Genomic DNA, 25,030 nt, shown 5'->3' on the forward strand with positions numbered 1-25,030 from the left:
AATAAGATCAGATCGTCTTAAATAGTGAGTTTTGTTTCTCCAGATAAATTGAAAGATTATTGAATTGGCTTTCTTAATATTCTTGCCGGAGATAAAAGCAGATTGGCACGGGTAAATTAATTTGGACCCTCCTTCAGCTTTGGACAGAAGTGTTCGTCCAAAAATAGTCAGATCTCTAGTTAACCAATGACTCCAGGATCTCTTCATACCATCCAAGCAACTACAAATGTTTTCCTCCTCTCTTCTAATAATGTCTTTTGAAATCAGCATTCCCAGATATTTAACCTCAGACTTAACTGTAATGGAGGCAACAGACGTCTCAGAGCTGGAATGGATTGGCAAAAGTTCACATTTATCAATATTGAGAGACAAACCAGATGCGCTAGAAAACATTGAAATAGATTTTAGTGCAACATCTACCATAGTTTTCTCTTAGGAAAATTGTTGTATCGTCAGCAAATTGACTTATCTTGAATTCCTTATCAAAAATTTTGATACCATGCAAATTAGAATTTTTCATTATTAGTAAGGTAAGCATTTGAGTTGTTAATATAAATAATTTAGGTGAAATTGGGCAGCCCTGCCTGATTCCCCTTGACATAGAGAAACTAGGGGTCAAACTCGTACCCAGGGAAACGGAGCTACTTATATCAGTATAAAATAATCTAATTATACTACAAAATTTTTCCCCAAAGCCAAAATAATTTAAGGTTTTTATTATAAAGCAGTGTTCCAGTGAGTCAAAAGCCTTGAAGAAATCCAGGAATAAAATAAAACTCTCACCATCAATAAAGCTACGATAATCAATCATATCAAAAATCAGTCTAGTGTGATGATGGATATTTCTTCCCTTTAAAAATGCTGATTGGCATTCATTAATAATTGTTCCTAATCCACTGTTCAAGCGATTGGCATAAACAAGAGCTAAAATTTTATAATCTGTACATAAAAGAGTGATGGGTCTCCAATTGTTTAAAGATAAAGGGTCTTTGTTAGCTTTGGGGATCAGAGTAATCAGACCTCGTTTCATGGTGGGAGAGAGATTATTGTTTGAAATACATTCCAGCAGGGCCTCAAATAAAAGTTTTCGTAAATCTTTCCAAAAGAAAGTATAAAATTCAGTGGTTAACCCATCAAGGCCTGGAGATTTACCCTTTGTCAGTTGTTGTATTGCTACGTCAAGCTCTTCGATTCTTAAGTCATCTTCCATAAGGTTTTTAAAATCAAGGTTAATTTTTTCATCAGATTCCTGGATTTCATCAAAAAAAGATTGGCAATTGGATTCTGAATACTTAGAGCAATAAAGATTACTATAAAAATTTCTAATTGCTACATTTATTAAATCCAGGTCTTCAGTGATGCTACCATTAATAATTAGTTTCTGAATCTTCTTTTTGGACTGTCTCTGCTTCTCAAGATTAAAAAATATGAAGAGTTCTTTTCACCGTCTTCAATCCATCGAGCCCTGGAACGAATGAAAGCCCCCCTTGCTTTATCTAAAAAAACATCATCTAGTTGAGATTTGAAACTATCAAGCTGACTCAGCTCTTCAGATGATAAAACTGATTTTGAACATAGAGAATTTATATTGCTTATAAGTTGGGAATGTTTCTGTCTCCTCAGCTTTGAAGCAATTTTGCCTGTCTTTATTGCTGTTGTCCTAACATTAAATTTAAACCACTCCCACTTATTTAAGGGCGACAGATCCATTACTGAAATATCTTCAATAAGGTCCAGGACTTCTGAACAGAAGGTTTTATTATTCAGTAGATTACTATTAAACTTCCAAGTTACGTTTGAAGGTAGTTTTGATTTATTCAGAGAGAGAAACAAGGTAACTGAACAATGATCTGTTAAAGGAGCTGCTGAGATTTCACAACTTGAAATATTATTTACCAGATTATGAGGGATTAACCAGTAATCTAGCCTGGAGCATTGGCCATTTCCCGAAGGGTTGAACCAGGAGTATTGTCTGATATTAGGATTTCTAATTCTCCAGCAGTCTGTCAAATTTGTATTAGAGATTAAATTTACAAAAATACCATCATAAATATGGTGTTGTCCCCGAGAGGGCAGACGATCAATGGATCCATCTGGAGCTACATTAAAATCTCCTCCCAAGATAACCTGATCAGTGGAATATTTTATTTTCCATTGTTTTATCTTCACTCCGAGGTCAGTAAAAAATATACTATTCATTGCTTTATTGTTGTATCCATATACACACACCAAAATGATCTTATTTCCATCAATCTCCACTATTACAGTTACCCAGTGGCCATTTGTATCACTGATATGCTCCAACAAAGAACCTGGGAATTTATAAAACATAATCACAACCCCAGCTGAATGCGACGTACCATGACTAAAATAAATTTGATCCCCCATTGAAGTTTCCAGAATTTAGCTTCCTCACTTGATGAATGAGTTTCTTGCAGAAAAAAACAGTTTGCCTTTTGCTCTTTGCAATAAAGATAAATAGCCTTACGTTTGACAACATTTTTTAAACCCCTAGCATTAAGTGAAAGTAAGGATAACATGCAAAAAACACAGTAGTTGTGCAAAAACTACTCAGGAACGATGAGCAGGAACGAGATAACATAGCCAATAATAGCTAAATGGAATAGTGCAATAGCCCTTTAAACAAATACAAACATAATATACCATACCAGTGAAAGTCCGGGTCAACTCTTCGATTATCGATCAGGGCGAAACCTTCCTTCAGGTAAGCACGTTTGCCTCTGCTCCTGGCTTCCTGAACCAGGGGCCACAGTTTAGCCCGGGCGATCCTGTCCTCCTTAGAAAAGTCCTCCTTGAAACTAATGTGCATTTCTTTACAAACTTTAGCATCTTTTGGACTTCCTCCAGACCTCATCCCGCATGGTTCGCATCCCGAACTGAATGATGACGGCTCTGGGACGGTTGTTGGGCGAAGCAGCGCCAGCTTTTTTCCCCAATCTATGAACGTTGTCGACTGTATCACGCAGCCGATCCACGGAGACAGGAATGATCCTAGTGAGAATCCCAATGATGGATTCCCGTACATCCTCGTCGTCTTTCTCGGGCAGTCAGGTGTTACCCTCAGGTTCCAGCGTCTCTTGTAACGAGCCTGGTCTTCACAGGAAATCCTCAGCGCTGCGTTTTCTTTTTTGAGAAGGTTAACTGTAGCTTGGAGCTCTGATATGTCTTTCTTATTAACCTCAATGGCGACAGTATTAGCTTCTATGCGTTTGTCAATGCTTTTTAAAATTTCAGTCTGATTGTCCATCTTTGTGTTAAGTTCTCCTATCGCACGAAGAATGGCGTTCGCTGTGTCCTCCTTACATTCAGCCTCTTGTAGCTTCATTTTTTTCTTGCTTTTGTTTTTTATAGGTGTGTGATCCCAATTCACCTTTTGTTCTTTAACAGAAGGATCGGACGTTGCCCCGACCGATTCAATTTCTTCCATAATATCTTCGTCGCAAGCCTCTTGAAGAGCCGATAGATTGTAGTCGTGGTCTGACATGCTAATGTGGCACACAGGCCATTTTAATGGAATAGTCGAGGTAAATTGATACTGTTTTGTGTTTATTAATACTGTTTTGTGTTTCGTTGTGTGTGTTATTTACTAGTGGTGTCGCAGTTTGACATGGTTGCGGAGGGGGGTGAATATCACTCCGCCGTTGCTAGGTAACGAAGGTTGTGGAACGGAAGTGGATGTGTTCTTTTTTTTTCTGTTCTAACGGCTGTTAAAAAAAAACGATACCGCTAACCGTTACTTTGTAACAATCATTAAATTAAAATGTTGCGGACTCAATCTCCATCTCTCTTTTGATTGTTTGCCACCGTTACATTTTTGGCGAGCCAGCCCCAGGAGGAGTTCAGCTAAAAGTAACTAATCCAAACGAGACGAACCGAAGACGGAGGAGAAACTACCGATGGAGCAGCTTCAAGACGAAGTGAGCAGAACGCTGCTAATGTTAGCGAAGTCAGAGCTAATTTTAGTTTGTAAACACCTCAAGAGTGATGAACCTTCAGGAGGGTTTACTGGCCAAACTCGGCGTTCCCTCATCAGACTAGCAGAGACAACACTGGACAATATCGGAAATGAGGAAGAATCTGAATCGTTTCAACAGTTTCTCCAGAATTTAATCACCTTAATGGAATCTTGGACGTTGGATGATCCCAGAACACCAGAACAGACACAAGCTGACGAAGGTGAATTAAACTCACTAAAAGCCAAGTACAAGGAATTCCAGGAAGAACATAACAAAGCCCGACAGCGTATAGAGGAGGAAATTGGGGTTTTAGAGAAGAAACTGAGCATGACAGTGCATATGGAGGAGACTGAACCACACTGTGCTCCATCACCTCACATACCAGAAGTGACCCTCAGGCGGGAGTTTCGGATTTGTGGGCAGATTGGAGAAGCTGGTCAGAGGGATAAATTGTCCTATACGAGCCTGATCAACCAAATTGAATCTGGGCAGAGGAAAGGATATTCAGAGACTGAGATCCTGGAAGCAGTCATACGGGCCATAAGCCCAGGGCTTCACCTGAGAGAGATGCTGGAAATCAAAAGAGGACTGACACTGTCCACTCTGAAAATTATCCTAAAAAGCCATTTTAAAGTGGACTCTTCCTCTGACCTCCTTCATCAGCTGATGAACATCTCACAAGATCCAAAAGAATCTGCACAGAATTTCTTATTTAGAGCTATAGAACTGAAAGAAAAAATGCTCTGGAAATCAAAAGAAGAGGATGAAAGCGAACAATTCAGCCCAGAACTGATACAAAGGAAATTTCTGCGTTCCATAGATACAGGACTGCTAAGCGATGCAGTAAAATTCCAACTAAAACCTTACCTGACTAATCCTGCAGTATCAGATGAGGTCCTAATTGAGCGGGTGAGTGAAGCTGCAAACTTAGAGCAAGAAAGACAAAAAAAACTGAGAAAAAGTGCAGTGAGTAGGTTCCCAAAAATAAATGAACTGAGAGCTGAAGGAGGCATACATGAGTTTCAACCTCCTTCCATGGAAGAAGCTGCAACCAGAGGTGAGATAGGGGACACAGTAATGACCAAGGATGTACTGAGAGGGGCCAAGAAAAATCGAAACACAGAACAGGAAGCAGGAACAACTAAACTCATCGAAGGACTGAAGGCTGAAATGTTAGAACTAAAGAAACTGGTGTTGGAAACAGTGGAGATTACTAAGAAACATCAGACAGAGAGAGCTACCACATGCAGCTACAGCAGACCCAGAGGTTGCCCAGCCTGTCTAGAAGCACAGTCAGAGGAGATGTGCACTCACTGTTATAAGTGTGGTCAAGGAGGACATCTTGCCAGAGGCTGCCGTCAGAACAGGGGACAGCAGGGAAACGGGACAGGGCTGCTGGGCCGGGACCCTCAGTAGCCCCACACAAAACACTCAGTCCCACCACAAACAAACCAGGCTCACATACAGAACTTTCATCTAACCCAACAGCTCACTACATGAATCCACGGAGCAGACAGAAACTTCTGAACCTCATAGGTAAGAGATGCATTGTTCATTGTTGGATGGATGCCACGCCAGTAGAAGCGTTATGGGACACTGGTGCTCAGGCATGTCTCATTAATGAAGAATGGAGACAATTACACTTACCACACCAGCGAGTTAGACCTCTGAATGAACTACTGGAGGTGGATACACTTATTGGGCTTGCAGCAAATCAGACACAAATTCCTTTTCTGGGCTGGGTGGAAGTGGAATTTAGACTGAGTAAAGATTCCCTCTCAGCAGAACCCCTGTTGGTACCAGTACTTGTGTCAAGTGACTCCAGTGTGGCACAACAGCCAATAATTGGCTACAATGTTATAGAGGAAGTGCTAGGAGACAACACACTTAAACACCGGAAACTTGAAGTCATCCAAAATGTGTGTGAAGCCTTTGCTGTCACTGTCCAAACTGCACAGACAATTGTCAAACTAATTCAGACATCAGATAGTCAGGTTGATGTGGGTCTTGTGCACACAGGGAGAAGTCGAATCAAATTAGCAGCTGAACAAATCACCATCATCCATGTTAAAGTTAATACTGGAACTCAGTTCAGAGGAGAGGACCTTCTTTTTGTCCCCAGGGAGGACTCGGTGCTGCCAGAAGGTGTCAGTGTTGAGGAGGGTCTCATGACAGTTCCTACAGAAAGCTCAGGATTCGTATCAATCCCAATTTCCAACACCAATAAGTATAATGTTACTCTACATCAGCGTGCAGTCCTGGGGCACCTAGAAGCAGTAAAGACAGCTTATACTGTAAATGCACAACAGTTGAACATCACTGTTGGTGAACAACAACAAGATGACCCTTCAGCCAGAACAAAGCCAGCTGCAGCTCAGTCCCTGATTATCAACAGCAAAGCAGAAAAACAGAAGCCAACACAGTGGGATCCTCCAGTTGACCTCAGCCACTTAACGGAAAGCCAAAGACAGACTGTGAGACAGATACTGAGAGAAGAGTGTCATGCATTCGCCTATGATGAAGATGACATAGGTTTAATTCCTTCTTTGAAACTTCAAATCACTCTGCATGACACCACTCCAGTGAAGAAAACATATATGTCAGTTCCCAAGCCATTACATCAGGAAGTTAAAGAATACCTTCAAGATCTACTGAATAGAGGCTGGATAACTCAGTCACGTTCTCCATATGCATCACCAGTGGTGTGTGTGAGAAAGAAAGATGGGGGTCTGAGGTTGTGCTGTGACTACCGGAATTAAACAAAAATCTGTCCCTGACCGCCACCCTATTCCCGAATCCAAGACATGCTTGATTCTCTAACTGGCAGCTCCTGGTTCTCTGTATTAGATCAGGGAAGGCGTACCATCAAGGGTTTCTGGATGAAAAAGTCAGCCCTTAACTGCTTTCATAACACCATGGGGTTTGTACCAGTGGATCAGAATCCCTTCGGTTTGAGTGCTGCCCCAGCAGAGTTCCTTAGAAGTATGGAGGTATGTCTGATTGGTTTAAGGGATGTGATATGCCAGCCCTATCTGGATGACAACTTAGTTCACAGCCCAAGTTTTGAGGATCATCTCAACCACATGAGAACTGTGTTGCAAAGATACCAGAAGCATGGAGTGAAGCTGAGCCCAAAGAAATGTGAGGTGTTCAAAAGAAGAGTGAGATTTCTGGGACGTCTTGTCTCTGGTGAGGGCTACGATGGATCCAGCAGAAGTGGCACCGGTTCAAGCTTTGAAGGAGAGAACCCCAGAACTGTAGGAGATCTGAGAAAATGCTGGGATTTCTCTCCTATTATCGAACATATATACCAAACTTCTCCAGAATAGCTAAGCCCTCTACCAGCTTCTGGCTAGTCCACTGGAAAATCAACCTCAAAATCCACCATCAGGAAGGCAAAAAGACAGACGGAACACCAACACTGCAAGAAATAAAGGTAACCTCCCATCAAACACTCCCATTCACTGGACACAGAACCATCAAGAGACAATAAACACACTTATTGACAAACTCACTGAGCCTCCCATCCTTGGGTATCCAGATCTCACCCAACCATTTATTCTGCATGTTGATGCTTCCCAGGAAGGGTTGGGAGCAGTTCTGTATCAGAGACAGAATAACAAAATGGTTGTCATCGGGTATGGATCTAGAACACTGACCCCACCTGAGAAAAATTATCACATGCATTCAGGAAAATTGGAATTTCTAGCACTCAAGTGGGCAATATGTGAAAGGTTTAGAGATTATTTGTACCATGCACCTCACTTCACTGTATATACAGATAATAACCCTCTGACCTACATTCTCACCACAGCCAAGTTGAATGCCACGGGTCACAGGTGGGTTGCCCAACTTGCAGATTTCAATTTCACCATTAAATATCGACCAGGCAAACACAATACAGACGCAGATGGCCTCTCTCGCATGCCACTGGATATAAATGACTTATTGCAGCAATGTACAGAAGAAATGACTCAGGATGTGATTAGTGCTTCAATTCAGGGAGTGACTGTGCTTCAAGATGCCCCATCTGTCTGGATAACCACAGCTCACATCAACACACTGGACTTAGTAAGGGATGCTTCTTCACCTTCATTACCTGCCCCACTAACACCAGAACAAATCAGAGAAAGTCAAAAGAAAGACCCTCTCATCAAGCAAGTCATGCATTATAAAAGCCAAGATCAATTCCCCCCCAGAGGAGTGGTGAAAACCGAGCCTGCAGATGTCAAAGTGCTCTTGAGGCAGTGGCGAAAACTGTATATCAGTGATGATGGGATCTTATACAGAAAGGCAGGAAATAAGTCTCAGCTAGTGTTGCCAAAAGAACATCATCTGTTAGTGTTTCAAGAATTACACAAAGAGATGGGTCATTTGGGGGTCGAAAGGACTCTGAATCTGATCCGAGACAGGTTTTATTGGGTCAGAATGCAGCAGGATACAGAACATTTTGTGACCCAAGTGTGTGAGTGTCTAAAGTCAAAACGACCACAGAGAGCAGCCAGAGCACCACTGATGCCAATTGTGACAACACGTCCATTCGAACTGGTTTCAATTGATTTTCTGCATCTAGAGGCCTGTAAGCAAGGCTATGAGTATATTCTGGTTATAATGGATCACTACACTCGCTTTGCACAGGCCTACCCCACAAAAAACAAATCCGCAAAAACAGTTGTGGAAAAGCTATTTGATGACTTTGCCCTTCGCTTTGGCTTCCCGGAGAAAATCCACCACGACATGGGGAAGGAATTTGAAAACCAGTTGATGGCTCAACTGCAGAGGTGTTGTCACGTGCGAGGGTCCCACACTACCTGCTACCACCCACAGGGTAACGGACAAGTGGAGCGATTTAACAGAACCCTGCTGTCTATGTCTGACGCCACAAGTGCCCAAAAGTCTGACTGGAAAAAGTCGTTATGTAAGATGGTGCACGCATATAATTGCACCCGCAGTGACACCACTGGCTTTGCTCCATACTATCTACTCTATGGGCGATCCCCACGTCTGCCGATAGATCTCCTGTTTAACATACAGCCAAATGAAACACAGCAAAGCTATGCTGAGTATGTCAAGGATTGGCAAAGCAGGATGCAGCAAGCCTACAAGATCGCAACCAAAACTGCCACCCGTGAATCGAACAGAGGAAAAAAAGGATATGACAAAAGAGTTTATGGAGCTGACCTGCAGCCGGGGGGGCGTGTGCTTGTACGCAACTTATCAGAGAGAGGAGGTCCTGGTAAGCTCAGATCCTTCTGGGAAGATAAAGTGCACATCATCATGAAAAGAAGAAGTGATATCAGCCCAGTATATGAAGTAGTACCAGAAGGAGGTGGCAAAAGACGTGTGCTGCATAGGAACCTCCTGCTCCCTTGTGACAGTCTGCCAATCGACAACCCAGAAATAGACTCAAAAATGACAAAAAGGACTAAAAAGACTAAGTCTAATACATCTCCATGTCATCTTTGTCAACAAGAAGAATCTTCAGACAGTGAGAGGGATGAGGAAATGGAGCTGGTGTGCCATTTTCCTCCTGCTCAGCACAGTGGTCACCGAGCTATCAGCTTAAACCCAGATGCTGAACCATTTACACCAGACCTCCCTGACCAAGACAAGGCACCGACAGTGAATGAATCTCAGGCTAATTGGATGGACAACATACTAAAAGAAGAAGATGGAGGCCAAGACATGGAGCTACACCAGGATCTTCCTGAGCCATCTGCAGAAACAGCTTCTGAGGAAGAAGAGGATGCAGCTGTTCCACCACCTGCATCCAGCTACCCAAAGAGAGCGTCGCCGTCCGAGGATGCTGACCTATTGTGCTTTGGGTGAGCCAACCATGGTGGAATTAGACATTAAAGAACTACCTGTGAGTATGATTCCAACCTGTAAAGAACTTTGGCGACCCTGGGTAGTTCCAGGTGTTAAAGTACAGAGTTAAAGACACACTGTATATAGGTTTGAGAACTACATTCAAAAGAAAAAGACTATACATGAATTCTCAAAAGACAGTGTATTGACTGTGCTTTCAAGACAAAAGACTGGTATCAGAAAAAAACTGTGGCTGAAAGTAAGGTTCTGTTACACTAGAGAGATGATCTGAACATATTTAGAAGTATTTGTAACTGGACATTTGTAATCTAAAGTGACAATATCCTCTGTTAGTGGTGGACACTATTACAATAATATGTAATGTATGTATGTAATGAATGTCATGTTAAGTACCTTACTTATAATACCACTTCCAGTAATAGGTATTTAAAAATGTCATAGGACATTTTTTTTTTAATGTTACACTAACTTCCATCGATAAATTGCAAGACGGAAAAAAGGAGTAAGAAGGCTGAAAAAGTTTCAAAAAGTTGTTGAACTAAGAATAAAAAACCTAAGACGTTTTAAAACAAGGGCTAGAGCACAAAATTTGGGTTAAATCTAGGCTAAATAAAAACTGTATATTAGAGCCTGCAAAAAACAACACCTCTCACTCCGCCATCTTGGGACCTCCAGATTGGAGGAAAGGAATGCTGATGTTACTGTGCTGCTGAGCAAGTTATGAATAAAAGCTGTTAAGAGTTGTTTGTCTACTTGAGTTTCTACCTCGTCCTGGCTTCCAAACATAACAATTGACATTAAAGCTGTCTTCTCCTCATCATCATCATCATCATCATCATCATCATCATCATCATCATCATCATCATCATCATCATCATCATCATCATCATCATCATCATCATCATCATCATCATCATCATCATCATCATCATCATCATCATCACAGCTTTAATGCGAAGCTGACTTCACATTAAAGCTGGGAAGACAGCTTTAATGTCAATTGTTATGTTTGGAAGCCAGGACGAGGTAGAAACTCAAGTAGACAAACAACTCTTAACAGCTTTTATTCATAACTTGCTCAGCAGCACAGTAACATCAGCATTCCTTTCCTCCAATCTGGAGGTCCCAAGAAGGCGGAGTGAGAGGTGTTGTTTTTTACAGGCTCTAATATACAGTTTTTATTTAGCCTAGATTTAACCCAAATTTTGTGCTCTAGCCCTGATGATGATGATGATGACGACGACGACGACGACCGCCACCGCCACCGCCACCGCCACCGCCACCGCCACCGCCACCACCACCACCACCACCACCACCACCACGAAAAAGTTGGAATCTTTTTCTTGGATTCCAACTAGTAATCCAAGAAAAAGAGAATTTTTGAAGAATTTTAGTTTTAAGGGAGGCAAATCAAATCTCAAAGAATACTGTCTGCCCCAACAAGCACTGCACTCCAAATACACTAAAACAAATGTCTATTGTCAGATGAGTCAGTGACAAAAGAAAACAGCCACTGACACTCAACATATACCAGGATTGGGTACAAATGATTTGAATAACTAATAGATATTAGTTAAATAGGATTTACTTGACTCACCTTTTACTAAACATGAGTTTGACAAAAACTGTGACAATATTGCACTTACAAATGTTTTTTTTAAATATGTCTATCTGAGTGACAAGGCTGTCACAATTTGAACAGCAGATGTCACTAGTGAGAAATGAATGAACCACCGAATAATGAACCTTTGGGCAAAGCAATGGGCCGGGAAGCTTCATTGCTTCATGAGGCTTAATTTGGCCATCATTACCTAACAGAAAGCTCTGCACATGTCCCAAGCTATACCTCACACTGAGAAGGGGCAGGGAGGGATGTCCCCCTTTCTGTAAACAGATTTCAACCCTTTCAGCACCTTTTCCAGCCACAGATTTTAGCAATCTTTTCAATCTCCGCGCTTCACCACCACGTATGTTATCTTTTCCAGGAGATTATTTTTTTGATTTACTTAGAGAGCATTGGTTAATTTGAATAAAGAATAAGGACCATTTAATAAATCATTATATCATACATTTTCTTCTAATAAATTCACATTTTCATTAATTGTACAAATTCTTCTCCGTTTTCCTTCTGCACTTAAATTACTGCAACTATGAACTTTAACAAATTTTTTTATCAACATATTTGCCTTCTCCCCAGTCACAGCAATAACATTTCCATCTTTCAGAACTGGATATTCATATTCATTTCTAATTCCATTCATTCTCTTTATCATTCCCCAAACTTGTGAAATTTCTGTTTCCCTACCGACGGAATTACAAAGTTTCTCCAATTAACCTTTTTGCATTTTCACAGTTCTTTTAACAGAGCTTGTGACCTTTAATATTCAATAAAATTCTGATTTCTCTTTAACAATCTAAAAGCTTTATTTCGAGATTTAATTGCAACAACACAGTGCTTTGTTCACCATATTACAATTTTCTTCCTATATTTTTCTCTTTTCCTTTGTACAATTTCATGTGCAGCACCTAAAATGGCTTCACAACTAGAAACATTTACATTATCAACATCCAAATCTACATTAACCTTTGCATTTCTTTATTATTTAATATTTTTCCCAATCATCACTTCTAAATATCCATCTTTCTGTACTTTCTTTATCATTTTTTTCCATTTCTAAACCAATTTCAATAAGTATAGGATATTGATCACTTCCTATCTCTTAATATTTTCCAATTACTAATCCCGCCAAATTCTTTGAAACTAAAGTTAAATCTAACGCTGATTCATTTCCATTAATTAATATTAATCCTTGTCCCTTCTCCATTATTAAGACAAACCAGATGTTTTCTATCCATTATTTCTTCCACCACTTCTCCATTGGCATCATTCCTTTTACCCCACAAAGTACTAAAAGCATTAAAATCTCCACAACAAATTAGCTTTCTTCCTGTATTTTTAAACATTTCCTCCAGTTTTTTTTACACGGATTATAAAAAATGTATAAGTTAGTACTTTCTTTATTAATCCAAATTTCGACAGATAACCATTCTAGTGAAGCTCCTTTTCCTAAAATCTATACTGTATTCCTTGTTTAATAAATATTACACATCCTCCTCCACTTTCTTGTTCCCTATCTCTTCTAATGCTGTCATATCCTGCTATCACAAAATCTAACTCTGGTTTAAATCATGTTTCTTGATCACAAATAATATCTGGTTTATTTTCCAAATAATTTAAATATCCTTTAAATTCTTGACCATTTGCTAATAAACTTCTTGCATTCCATTGTAAAATAAACATTAAAGTCTTCGTCCTCCTTGTTTTCCATCTATTTCAAGCCTTTTATTTTTCAGCTCCCAAGATAAATCCATTTTTCTGCACCTTTCACTATATTTTGGACTTTTCTCAGTTTTCTGCTTCACTTGATCAGTGCAATTAATAACAAGTGCCATGAGTAAAATTAATTTATCCATTGTGATTTCCATTCCTGACATTGTACTTTGACTGGACCCAGGACTAGAAGACACTTGTTGACTTCTCTGAACTGTTCTTTTTTCTTGAACACTTTTTACTGCCTCTGCATAAGTAATGTTTTTAACTATTTTCAGCTGTTGTATTTCTGCTGCCTTTTTCCTTGCTTCACACCTTCCACATGCTACATTATGCAGACCACCACAGTTACAACATTTCAACTGTACATCCGCTCCACATTCATCATATCGATGATCTGCACCACATTTAGCACATTTTTGCAAGAGTTTAGCTGCAGAAATGTGCCTAGCGGAGCTCCACAGCCACAAGAGTTTTCAGCAGGACGGAGCTCAGATCATGGCAGCGCAGTTACTTTAGTAAATGCAGTTCAGTTGTACAAGAGCAAAAACGTGGCCTGTAGCAGGCGGTTTTAACATAAAATCGATCTTAGGTCACTTTTAAAAACTTTATTTTATTTATTAATTTTTACATTTTTATTGAATATTTATTATGGAAGCATGTTTCCGCCACTGAATAAAATGAAGGAAAGATGGTGGATATTTCCCTAATCTGCTTTCCTTACAGATTAATTAAATACAATTTAATAGACGTAAAGTAGTGTTGCTACACACTCTTGTACAGTAAGTGGCGGTATACACCTCAAATATGATTGCTATCCGCCATAATAGAAAAGAAGAAGAAGTACAATAGCAAAGGTTTTTATTTTTTTGTCATGTGGTCCACACTCCTTACCAGTTGGTGGCGGTAATGCTCACCCAACGTTTTTTTTGCCAACCGTCAATAAAAATCAAGAAGAAGAAGAATAGCAAAGAAGAAGAATAGGGCCGTGGACCTTTTCATTCCTCGTTTCTGTACTCTCCGTGTTTTTAGCTCCAGTGTATCAGAAGAATCGGTGTTGTGTTGAACTCTTTCCGTGGTTCTGCAGCGCCTCCGCCATGAAGAAAAGCAGCTCGGAGAAGAGGCGCCATGTGGTGGCCTGGGTCAACAAGGCAGAGTGGGACCAGGTCCTGGACCACCTCTACTCCAAGGATCCCGCCCTGCAGAGGTTCGCTCTGCAGAGGGTCTCAGCGTGGAGGGGCCGGTATGCCCACAACACGCCCGTGGCTGTGGACTGCACGGCCGACCTGGTGCGTGGCCAGGTCCTGGACCGGTCCGGACAGCTGAGCGGAGACGACCTGGTCCTGCTGTATGGGGCGGCCCTGGTCCGGTTTGTGAATCTGATCACCGAGAGGCAGCAGGGGAGGAAAGCCCGGCCGCTGAGGCGGCTGGCCGGGAAGCTCAACATCCCGGAGTGGCTGGTGGACCTGCGGCACGACTTCACCCATAAGAAGCTGCCCACGCTGAAGTGGTGCCGGAAGGGATGCAAGGTGGTTCTGGAGTGGCTGCAGCAGGAGTACTGGTCCAGGCAGCTGGGAGGGGGCGCAGGTGAGGACTGGGAGTCAGACTCTGATGGAGAGGAGGAGGAGGATGGTGAGCTGAGGCAGCAGGAGAGCAATCTGCTGAGCAGGCAGAAGGAGATGGAGGCCTACAAGACCACCCGGGAACTCCTGATCTCCTATGAGAGAGAGCGGTACCAGAGTCTGGACGGGGCTCAGGGGGACCGGGGCATGGCTCCCCTTGCAGACATGAGCTGGTTGCTGGGGGAGATCAAGCAGTTGTCTTTGGACTCCAATGATCTGCTGGTCGATGTGTTGTTGGAGGACGGGTTTCTGGTACCGACAGCCGAGCAGCTGGAAACGTTAGGCTGTGATCCGTTTGAGACCTCCGGCTCCCCTGAACCAAGAGTCCCTCAGCCCATCCAACGGTTCTGGCTGCCCCTGCTGAAGATGCTCAACTCGCCCTCGTTCATCCAGCTGGTCATGGAGAAGCTGTTCGTGGAGCTGAAGGTGGCAGCCACCGAGCAGACGGACCTCAGGGTGTTCTACCTCTCCGCCTGGGCCTCGGAGATCCTCCTGTGCAACAGCAACAAGTTCGTGTTCCGCTTCGAACGGAAGACGCAGAAGAAGGCTCGGATGAAGGACAGGATCTTCATGAACCGCATCCAGCTGCGGTGGCAGCAGCTGCTGTCGGCCTGCCTGGACGCTCCCTGCGGCTCCACGCCTCACCTGCTGCAGCTCATCCTGGACGACATGGAGCACCCGCTGCCTCAGGACACCCAGCAGAAGCTGCTCCAGCTCTGCTCCATCTACACCCAGACCCCCGCCGTGGAGTTCAGCCTCCCCCGGGAGCAGAAGCATCAGCCCATATACACCCTGGAGAGCTTGCACGAGAAGCGGCGGCAGCAGCTTAGGCGCAGCGGGGAGACGAGCGAGTCCGGTGACCTCCAGCAGATGGATGTTCAGGCGGAAAAAGCCAAAGTGCTCAGAGGTTCTCCGTGGCAGGTGTGTTCCGATAAGGTCTTATGGAAGAACTTTCCTCTCGGGAAGGTTCCTGGACAGTCGGACGACCCGTCGTCCCTCATGGTGGAGACATACTCAACGATGACGGTCTGTGAGCAGCCGGTAGAGATGGAGAGCAGCCGGGGACAGAACGCCCCGGGGGTCCCTGGACCCGCTAGGGCCACAGAAGGTCTCATCTGGAACCAAAGCGATGTCAACAGACTGAAATGTGGACTCAAGCTGTTTTGAGTTGTGCTGTTCAGCAGATAAATTAGCTGGGGAATCCACAAATTCCAACTTGGTACGCAGAATGAAAGTATGTTGTCAGTTATCAGTTCAGTTCATGAATAACTAACTGGATGTGAGTATAGAAAGCTGTTAAAGTGCCACCTTCTGTTTATGGTTCACATCAAATATTCACCTTTTAATACGGTGGCATAGTTTTATTCACCATGAAAAGCTGCTGGCTCTGTTCCACAATTATAAAATAACAATTTCTTGGTATAAATGCTGCAACTGTGCTGTCAAAAATGACTAATCAGTTAGGAAAAGACAATGTTGCCAAATATACCGTATTAAACACAACACAGCTGCAACCCTGATGGGAAAACTCCTGATGCTTTTAATGTGTTTAATGATGCCAACAAACATTGAACATGTCCTTTATCTAGTCTCTGGTTTGGATTATTGTAGATCCTGGAACTGTTGGGTCACTGCGACGATGATCTGGACTTTGGTGGGGAACACAAGTTTTTATTTTAACTTTTTTGTATTAAGTTCTTTCACATGATGACTTGGGTAAAAACAAGTAGTGTGGTATAGTTCACTTTCTTTTGTACACTGTGGAATAAATGCTGTTTTTATACAGAGAAAAAAATTGTGTCGCCAATAAAAGAAGAATGGTGGTTGATCTGCTTCCTGGACAAACTTCTCAATATGGTGGTGGGACAAGACAAGAACAGAAAGGAGTTAAATGAATATGTTATGGAAAGAGAGGGCTGGGATTAAAACTGAGAAGGTAGATAAAAAAATTATTAACCCAAAGAATTATTAGTTTTAAAATAGGAACATGGTCCAGTTAGGTCATCACATGAAAAATGGAACTCCTCATAGCTGCATTTTTAGTCTGTTATTTACAGTCATATTTTAGTCATATGAACAACTCCATCACTTTCTTGATTATTCAGCGGTGATTGTTATTTGGATGGGGGAAGAATTGTTAGACATTACAGAATGTAGAATTCCTTATAAATATTCATCCAAAATGAAAGTTGCTGTACATAAGTTGTTAAGTCTCCAAATTAATTAAAAAATCATGGGAATGTAATGAACTAGAAAGAATGGATAGTTTTAAATATTTGGGTCTCTTATCGTTTGATAAAAGACTCACATGTACCCTTAATATCCTGTTTTGTCACAATGTGAAAATTCAGGTGGAACAACAGTAAGTTACAAGTGGCTCTTTTGGTTCACTTGACATATTAAATGATGAAATATTGTCCTGTGTTTTGTTAGTTTTGTTTCATTAGTTATTTTTTTTCTGTGCCTTGATAAAAAAAAAATACCCACTGGCTTTCCAGGTAAATTTGGTTTAGAACTACTACAGTGAAGATGAAGGGGACAAAGTTTTTGTAAAAATAAAGAATAGAATAGGGATTAAAAAAAAATTGGAGTGCATGTAAGTGGCACCATGACAAGAGATTAGTACATGACAAGAATTATGTCCAAAAGTGTTTTGACCTATAATATCAATATAGACTTTTGGATCCATAAATATAAATGTGATTTCAGATTTTAAAAGAAAAGAGGCAAACAACTGATATTTGCCAAGAGATTCAGAATCATATCAATAATAAAAATAGTAATCATTTGCAATTTTTTAAATTTACATATATACTTTAATTTTTTAAAAGATCAAAGTACAGACTAGTGTGCAGCATTTGTGATTCCAAGATTTATTGGAACAATGAAAAGAATCTCAGCAATATCATCAGCCTTAGAATGGTGAAAAGTAAGTTCAAAAACACTTACTTTTCCATTGTGAATAATTATCAGTACATATTTAAGGTATCACCAGCCCACTGTCAATTACATTATTTAAGATTTAAGATTATGTGTGCAAAATTAAACCATAGCAATCAAGTGGATTCCTGAACAGGAATAGTAAGAAAAGAAAGGAGAAAAGATATACATCTCTCTCTCTCTCTCTCTCTCTCTCTCTCTCTCTCTCTCTATATATATATATATATATATATATATATATATATATATATATATATATATATATATATATATATATATATATATATATATATATATATATATATATATATATATATATATATATATATATATAAAATTTGGGATCCGATTTTTAAAGATATGTTATTTCAATAAACTAACACTGAATTGACAACAGTTTTTCGAAAAATATTTACCTTGTAGAAATGTGTAGTAGAAGTGTAATGAACGTTTGACCCAGGGGAGGCGATAATGCAACAAATTGAATGCAAACTTCCGGAAAGTAGAAGAAGAAGTTGCTTGGTATCTCGCTCTTCACAAGTTTTAGTTGTGATCAATTTGAAAAAATAATATATATTTATAACACTTTTGGCCGCCGACACTGTTTTACTACTTGACTTTTGCACAATTTTTGTGTTTTTTGGGTCGGGCTGGTAAGTATTTGTGCGAAGAAAATGCTGCGTCACATTAGCTCAGTTGGTTGGCCTGTGGCTAAACACAAAGGCTAACTCAGGCACAGTCAGGGAATTTCTCGTTCGTAACAGGCTTTCATTACACAGAGTTACCACATACCACATACTCTTAACTCGTCGTATAATGACTTTAGTATACCCAAACTAATGCTATAGCATCGTTTTTTATCATTAGCTGGTGCTAATCAAAAGCGCGGGGAAGCTAACGCGGCCCATATTTAGCCATAGAGGCTCGATAGCTTACTTTATCGAGTAAGCTCGATAGCAATAAGGTTAATACTAAGCACATAATGTGTTCATTATTTGTTTATTCTTTAAAAGAACATACTTTAGAAGGCAGTTCACGTATAAAATGTGACTTTGTGGCATATTAGGGAAAGTTTGCAGAGTTTCCAACGTTGGTACAACGTTAAAGACATGCGTCATTTGTATCACGTGGCCGCGCTAACTGAAAGGTTTAGGTTTAATTTCTTATATAAACCTGTTTAGAGCACTTCATGCAGTTTACAGTCAACGTGTTTATCAAAAACAATATTTTATTAAGGTGATTTTAAAGGCCTTGTTTTAGATTATATGTGCAAGAATTACTAACGTTTTATTGGCAGTATGTAACTGAAAGGCAAAAAATATACAGTTTTTTTATATAGGGAACTGAGGGATTCTAGTTAAACATTTATCCTGTTTTATTGAAAGACCTGGAGATTAAAGAATTGACTGATTGACAATTGTTTGTAATTCATATCTGCTTTATCTGAATTTATTTGCAAGATTTAATAATGCAGCGTTTTGTTTCCACAGAGCCTCTTTATTCAACGTCTTTGTGATCTCGTTGGCACAACACGATGATCACAAGGAGAAGAAGCCGTGCCATGGAGATGCCGTCGGTAGACATGGAGGAGGTGGATGTAATGGAAAATGTTCACAATCTCTCCAGCCCTTCTGATGCGCTTGCTGCTGATGACACCGATCCTTCAGGAATCGAGCTAGACGACCTGTTTGAAGATTTAAAATGGACTCTAGAAAAAGATTCTTCCTCTCTGCTCTTTGGCGTCGATCTTGCCAGTCTAGAAGCACACAGCGACATAAACCAAAACTCGGGGTTTGACGCTTCATCCCGCTCATCTCCAGACAGAACGTCTTCTGGCTCCAGGATGAAAAACCGACAAAGCCAGTCAAACCACATCATCAACAAAAACGCCATCGCTGCCAGATTGAACCGTCTCAAGAAGAAGGAGCACGTCAACACCCTGGAGAAGCAGGTTGGCATTCTGTCAACGGAGAACGCCGTGCTCAAACAAGAGAACTGTCAGTTAACTAAACGGGTGGAAGAATTGGAGGATGAAACCAGGTATCTGAGAGCTGTGCTGGCCAATGAGAGCATGTTAGCCCAGCTCTTGTCCAGACTGAGCGGTGTGAATGGGATGAAATTATCTTCCTCGCTTTTCCAGGGGCCTCGCTCTAACGAGCACGATTATGCGTTGCCCAGGAAGCGGGTGAAGGTGGAGGAGAAGGAGACGTCGGGCGGCGTGTGCCTGCATGTAGACAAGAACCACGTGTCAGTGGAATTCTGCCCAAAGTGTGCAGAGAGCGCGAGCACGTCGCTCAAAATGTAGGGTCAAGTACTTCTGTTTTCTCATATTGAGACTAAAACCGTATGCGACTCTGTACTGAACCTTGTCAGGATGGATGAACACCGAGTTAATTAGAGCTGCCTAAGAGCTGCAGAATGTGCATGTGATTTATGTTTTTTGTGTTCTGGTGGGATAAGTACACGTTACTGCTAAACCTTGTTGACAGTTTCTTCTAGGTAATGGTTGCTCCGCCATGGGGGATGAGTGGCTTTCTGAACTCCCTTTTCCTGCTTGACGCCCTGGTAAGGAATAGACAGAAACTTCTCACTGGCTTCAGCACTCAGCAGCAACATCAGTACTTTTTTCTTTTTATTTTAATATACCAAATGTTCCCAATTAATGGATGTTGAGCACTTTGCTCAGTTTTGTTTTTGTTTTGTCATAAGAAATAATTTGATAAACTGTTAGGCTTCAGTTTTCTTAGTGCTTGTTTGATAAGATAATGGTAAAGGTCCACAAAGAGTGATCTGAAATCTGCCAAACTGTAAAGTAATTGATCTTAAAAGGAAAAGAGAAAACAGAAAACGCATCCTACCTATTAGACGAAAGAAAAAAAAAATCTCTTTGTGAACCATTACCTGTTTACCGAAGAATACATGTATTTAGCGCCACCTTTTTTCTTTATGCTGAAGTTCTGCTGATGGGAGGTGACGAAGCTGGACACGCAGCTGCAACGTGGGCTGGTATTTTTTTAAAGGTAGTATCGGTAACAAATGGTATATGTAATTTAATTTTTACCCACATTCTGCATCACCTGTAGCTGTTGGTTGTATCAGCAAAGCTCCTACAGCAGCCGGAGCAATTTGTATATTGTTTGTATATTGAAATGTACATTTAAAAAAAAGAAGAAACTGATCACAGTTAATTTTTTAAATCACATCTAATAAACTGTAAATGTTTAATTTTGAATATATTTTCTTTTGAAGTAAATGCTCTGAGAAATGTTGGACAAATAAATCCCATTCTCTGTGTGTAAAATACTAAATATCTGCTGAGTCTTGTTGTGTACTGTTGATATTAATGCATCTCTTTTTTCTTTCTGAACAGCAAGCTCTGCCGATAAAGGTCTTAACTTTTCCTGAACATTGGGTCAAGTCTGGTAATGGTTGTCAGAACAGATGACAGTCCCCATTGGATGGAATTATAAAGCATAGAAAGATTCATTTCATTTATCTGTCCAGCTACAGTGCATCCAGAAGGTTTTCCCAGCACTTCACTTTTTCCACATTTTATGTTCCAGCCTTATTAAAACAATCTTCCCTCAAAATTTTACACACAAATACCCCATGAGAGGAGGAATGTGAGAAAAAGTTTGAGATCTTTGCTAAATTCTTAAAAATAGAAAACCAAGAAATCACATTTACAGTCTTCTTCCATTGGCTGACGATGGAGGCGGAGTTCATCGGTCCTTCAGAGCACCAGGAGTGTTTCTGGATCCTTCTTCAGATTTCTGCCTCAAGACCATCCGGTCTCTGAGGTCTACAGACCATTCCTTTGATTTCATGTTTGGTGTTTGCACTGTTAACCGTAGGAACAGGTGTGTGCCTTTCCACATCAAGTCCAATCATCTGAATTTACCACAGGAACATTTCATGGATGATCAGTAAAATTCTCAAAAAGTTTTTCCACGTTGTCATAATTTGGTGTCTGTTTTTAGAATTTTGCGGGAAGATTAATTTAAAGGTAGGGTATTATGTAAAATACCTTTAAAAAAAGTTTTACATCATGTTATGTTATTCCCTCATCAAAGACACTCCTTGTAGTGTTGCTTTGAATTTGTCATTCATGTTTGAGAAATTGTAAAATTTCCCCCAGCATTTGGGTGTCCAGAATACGAGTGTGGAACAAGACTTGTAATCACACAGTTCACTGACTTGGTTCAGTCAGTTAACTTATTGTGGAAATAATAAAATAAGTAGAAAAGGTGCTACATATTTCCATAAAGCTTCCACCTGACAGAGCACCCCTCACCTGCAGTTCCCCCACTTGGCTCCTGACTAGCAGCAGCAGCTGTTGGCCAACACCTGGTGGAACTGCACTTCTGCTGAGCTCACACGAACTACTTAGTCCAACACTTTTCAGAACGGTTGTAAATGGCAGCATGGAGGAGCAGTTTTGTGGCGATGTGGTGGAAAGAGGAGGAGCTTCTTAAAGAAACGGGCCAATTTTAAAGTGTCAAATTTCTTTTTTATGTTTCACATCCACAGCAGTTTTATTACTGAAGTTGTAGTTATCAGTGCTGTTTCATAGCACAATGTGCTTGGAAACAACATAATACCACCCTGGCAATGTGGAAAAAGTGAAGAACTTTAAATATTTCTGAATGTACTGTGTTTTAGCTCATTTAGCTGTAAGTGCTTTAGTATTCATTTTGTTTCCTGGGAGAGTGGAGCAGAAAAGTAAACTTACTGCCACCTGTTGGTATATCGGTTAACCTTCAGATGTTCCCTGTTGTGCTTAAAGCCTTCAGTGGTTTGACAAATCCTCTGGTCTGTGCTCCCACCTCAGTAGCTGTTACAGCAAGGCAAGTACATGAGTGGATAACATTCAGCAACATTGTACTGGATGCATAAAACCTTACACTGCAGGAGTAAATAAAAGAAAGTAATAAAAAGTTGTAAAATGACAGATTATCCACTTCTTATTAATCAAAAGCAACTCTAAGCAGGTGGGGTTTTAGCCTTCATTTAGTAAACTCAGTGTTTCGGCATCTTTACAGTTTTCTGGAACATTGTTCTAGAGTAGAGCATAAAAACTGAATGCTGCTTCTCAATGTTTGGTTCCGATTCTGGGGGGTAAAGATTGATTAGTTCACTTCCAATATGGTTGAGGATATTTTTATCAGGGTTTGGTGGAATTTAGCATGTATTAAACTTAAGATGCTTTCATTTAGTCAGGCCAATATTTGGCACAAATCAATACATTTAGTCAGTTAACATCATTGTTCCAGACACACTCTGGAGCAAGACTCAATAATTTTACAATCTCACTAATGAAGGGAAACCATTTCAGTTTACGGAGAAGAAAAACAGGATTTTGCTTCACTTGGCTCCATCAGTTAAAATGGGCTTTTATTTTGTACTGAGCAATGTACTGCCCCCTATTGGTGTTGCTTGTTCAATGCTTCAGACACTCGGAAGTATTGTCAATTTGTATGGTTTGTCCGTATTGTGAAACTGATTGAAGTCTTGTTTTTACACAGTGCAGGTACTGAATCTTAGCTCAGCATAATAAAGGTCGTCAGATGCGACTACATCTGCCAGACGTGTAGATGTAGTCACAGGTGGACCGTGGTCTGACCAGGAAGTGGACTTTGTCTAGAATCCCCAGACCAGCTCATGGCGCCTCTGGTTTAAATAAGGCTTCTTTTCCATAATGGTTATAACTTTGTAAAATTTGACAGGGTTTGTCAATGAGAAATGAAAACACATGAATAATTTTCCATTAACTCCTTCCAATAAAATAAAATCATTCTATGAATCATATTAATATTCCTATGGTTTTAATGTTATTAGACAAATCACACATGTTTTAAATTATCAAAGATATTTTAATGTGTTTGATTTATTATAAAACGTTTTCCAAACCAACCTGGTCCTGTTTAAAATTATAACAGCAATTAGCCACATTTTGGATTCGACTTTAGATCTTGACCTCTTGAATCACAAGCTATCCACAAGTGAAGAAAACATGGAACAGTGGTGAACCTTTCCAGTAGCGGCCGACCCACCAGAGCACACAAACGTCTAACAACCAAACCAATCACTGCAGGTCTCATTTGTCTCGGTTAAAGTCAGTGTTCATGACTCTGCAATAAGAAAGAGACTGAGCAAATATCTATGGAGACATTCAAAGGCAAGGCCAGTGCTGACCAAACGGATTGACAAGGAACATCTCACTTCCAAAAAAACATCCCAACACTTTGGTTAAGTTTTCCATGGATTCATGAAGATTGTTGCATCTTTAGCAACTACATTTAAGTAAAACCTTAAAGCATTCAGAAAGGAACGCTACACCAACCGGCAAACATGAGATCCTCAGGAACTTGTTTTCATTGCTTTTTGTCTGATCTCTCTTCCTGAAGTTGAATATCTGCCCGTCAGTCTATGACCTTGAACTTAGCAGCCTGATGATCTAAAGCAAACCAGCGAGTCCACCTCGAAAAGGCTCAGATAAAAGGTAATTGAAGGTTTTGCAGAAGTCTAGTTATAGTTGGGACTCAAATCTTTCAAAATCCTCTAAATTAGATGAACTGAAACAAGTATGCCAAGAAAAGACACCCAAAAGATGTAAAAGACTTTCTGCTGCTTATCGCAAACACTGGATGGGAGTTTTTGCTGCAAAGTGTGGCAAAAACTGTTTTTCGGTTCAGGAGTAATACGTTTTTCACATTTTGAATATACTCAAAAATCATTTGAAAATGCTTCTTGTATTTACTCAGATTATCTTTGTAATCTGAGTAATGTATTAACATTTTGTTCGAATTTAAGAAACATTTACGTGTGACTTAGAATAAATCTCTAAGGAAGCAGTTGGTTTTTCACAGTGCTGCATCTTCCCAGGCTGACAAAACAACTGAATCTTTACAGCCGGCGACCAAAAGCAAGAATATATATAGATATAAAAAATATTATTCAGGTTGTTTTGGTTCAGGGGAAGGAGTCACTGTGTTACCTGAACAAACAACACAAGACCAAACAGAGTTTGTCAAAGTTATTATTGTAGAATACTTTGATGGATTTTTTTTTCTTTCATACAGACAAAAGGTGTTGGACTTATTTCCCAGTAAATTCTCTTAGATTTCAATACAGATTTAGTCTACAGTATACAGGTGTGTTCTTTCTCATATATAGATATTTATTCGCTTAAATAACAGGCAGGTAACTCTTTAATATATTCAATAGTCTTTAGATTTTTTTTGTTTTGCTTTTGATCTTGTTTTTTTTTTTTTTTTTGTATATTTTTTTGCAACTTTTTTTTTTGCTCTTTAAATGTCATTTCAGCACAG

The 25,030-nt window shown here is 40.3% G+C and overlaps 2 protein-coding genes across 3 annotated transcripts; both read left to right on the top strand.

Annotated features, from left to right (window-relative positions):
• Positions 1-14,087: 14,087 nt before the first annotated feature.
• On the top strand, positions 14,088-16,810 carry LOC122833675 (ribosomal biogenesis protein LAS1L-like). The gene has a single exon (XM_044121449.1). It carries the CDS (start codon positions 14,235-14,237, stop codon positions 15,924-15,926), a length of 1,692 nt encoding a protein of 563 aa, XP_043977384.1. The 5' UTR covers positions 14,088-14,234; the 3' UTR covers positions 15,927-16,810.
• Positions 16,811-18,180: 1,370 nt separating this feature from the next.
• On the top strand, positions 18,181-25,000 carry LOC122827782 (CREB/ATF bZIP transcription factor-like). Of its 2 annotated transcripts, XR_006370123.1 has the most exons (4): positions 18,181-18,352; positions 19,190-19,739; positions 19,840-20,264; positions 20,655-25,000. XR_006370123.1 is itself a non-coding variant. In XM_044110765.1 (3 exons), the coding sequence occupies exon 2, from the start codon at positions 19,234-19,236 to the stop codon at positions 20,002-20,004; it is 771 nt and encodes a 256-aa protein (XP_043966700.1). In that variant the 5' UTR covers positions 18,181-18,352; positions 19,190-19,233; the 3' UTR covers positions 20,005-20,264; positions 20,655-25,000. The 2 variants fall into 2 exon arrangements, 1 of the variants encoding a protein (XP_043966700.1); XM_044110765.1 differs by having other exon boundaries at positions 19,190-20,264.
• The last annotated feature ends 30 nt before the right edge of the window (positions 25,001-25,030 follow it).

Source organism: Gambusia affinis, linkage group LG01, assembly GCF_019740435.1.
Source record: "Gambusia affinis linkage group LG01, SWU_Gaff_1.0, whole genome shotgun sequence".
In the NCBI taxonomy this organism is placed as follows: domain Eukaryota; kingdom Metazoa; phylum Chordata; class Actinopteri; order Cyprinodontiformes; family Poeciliidae; genus Gambusia; species Gambusia affinis.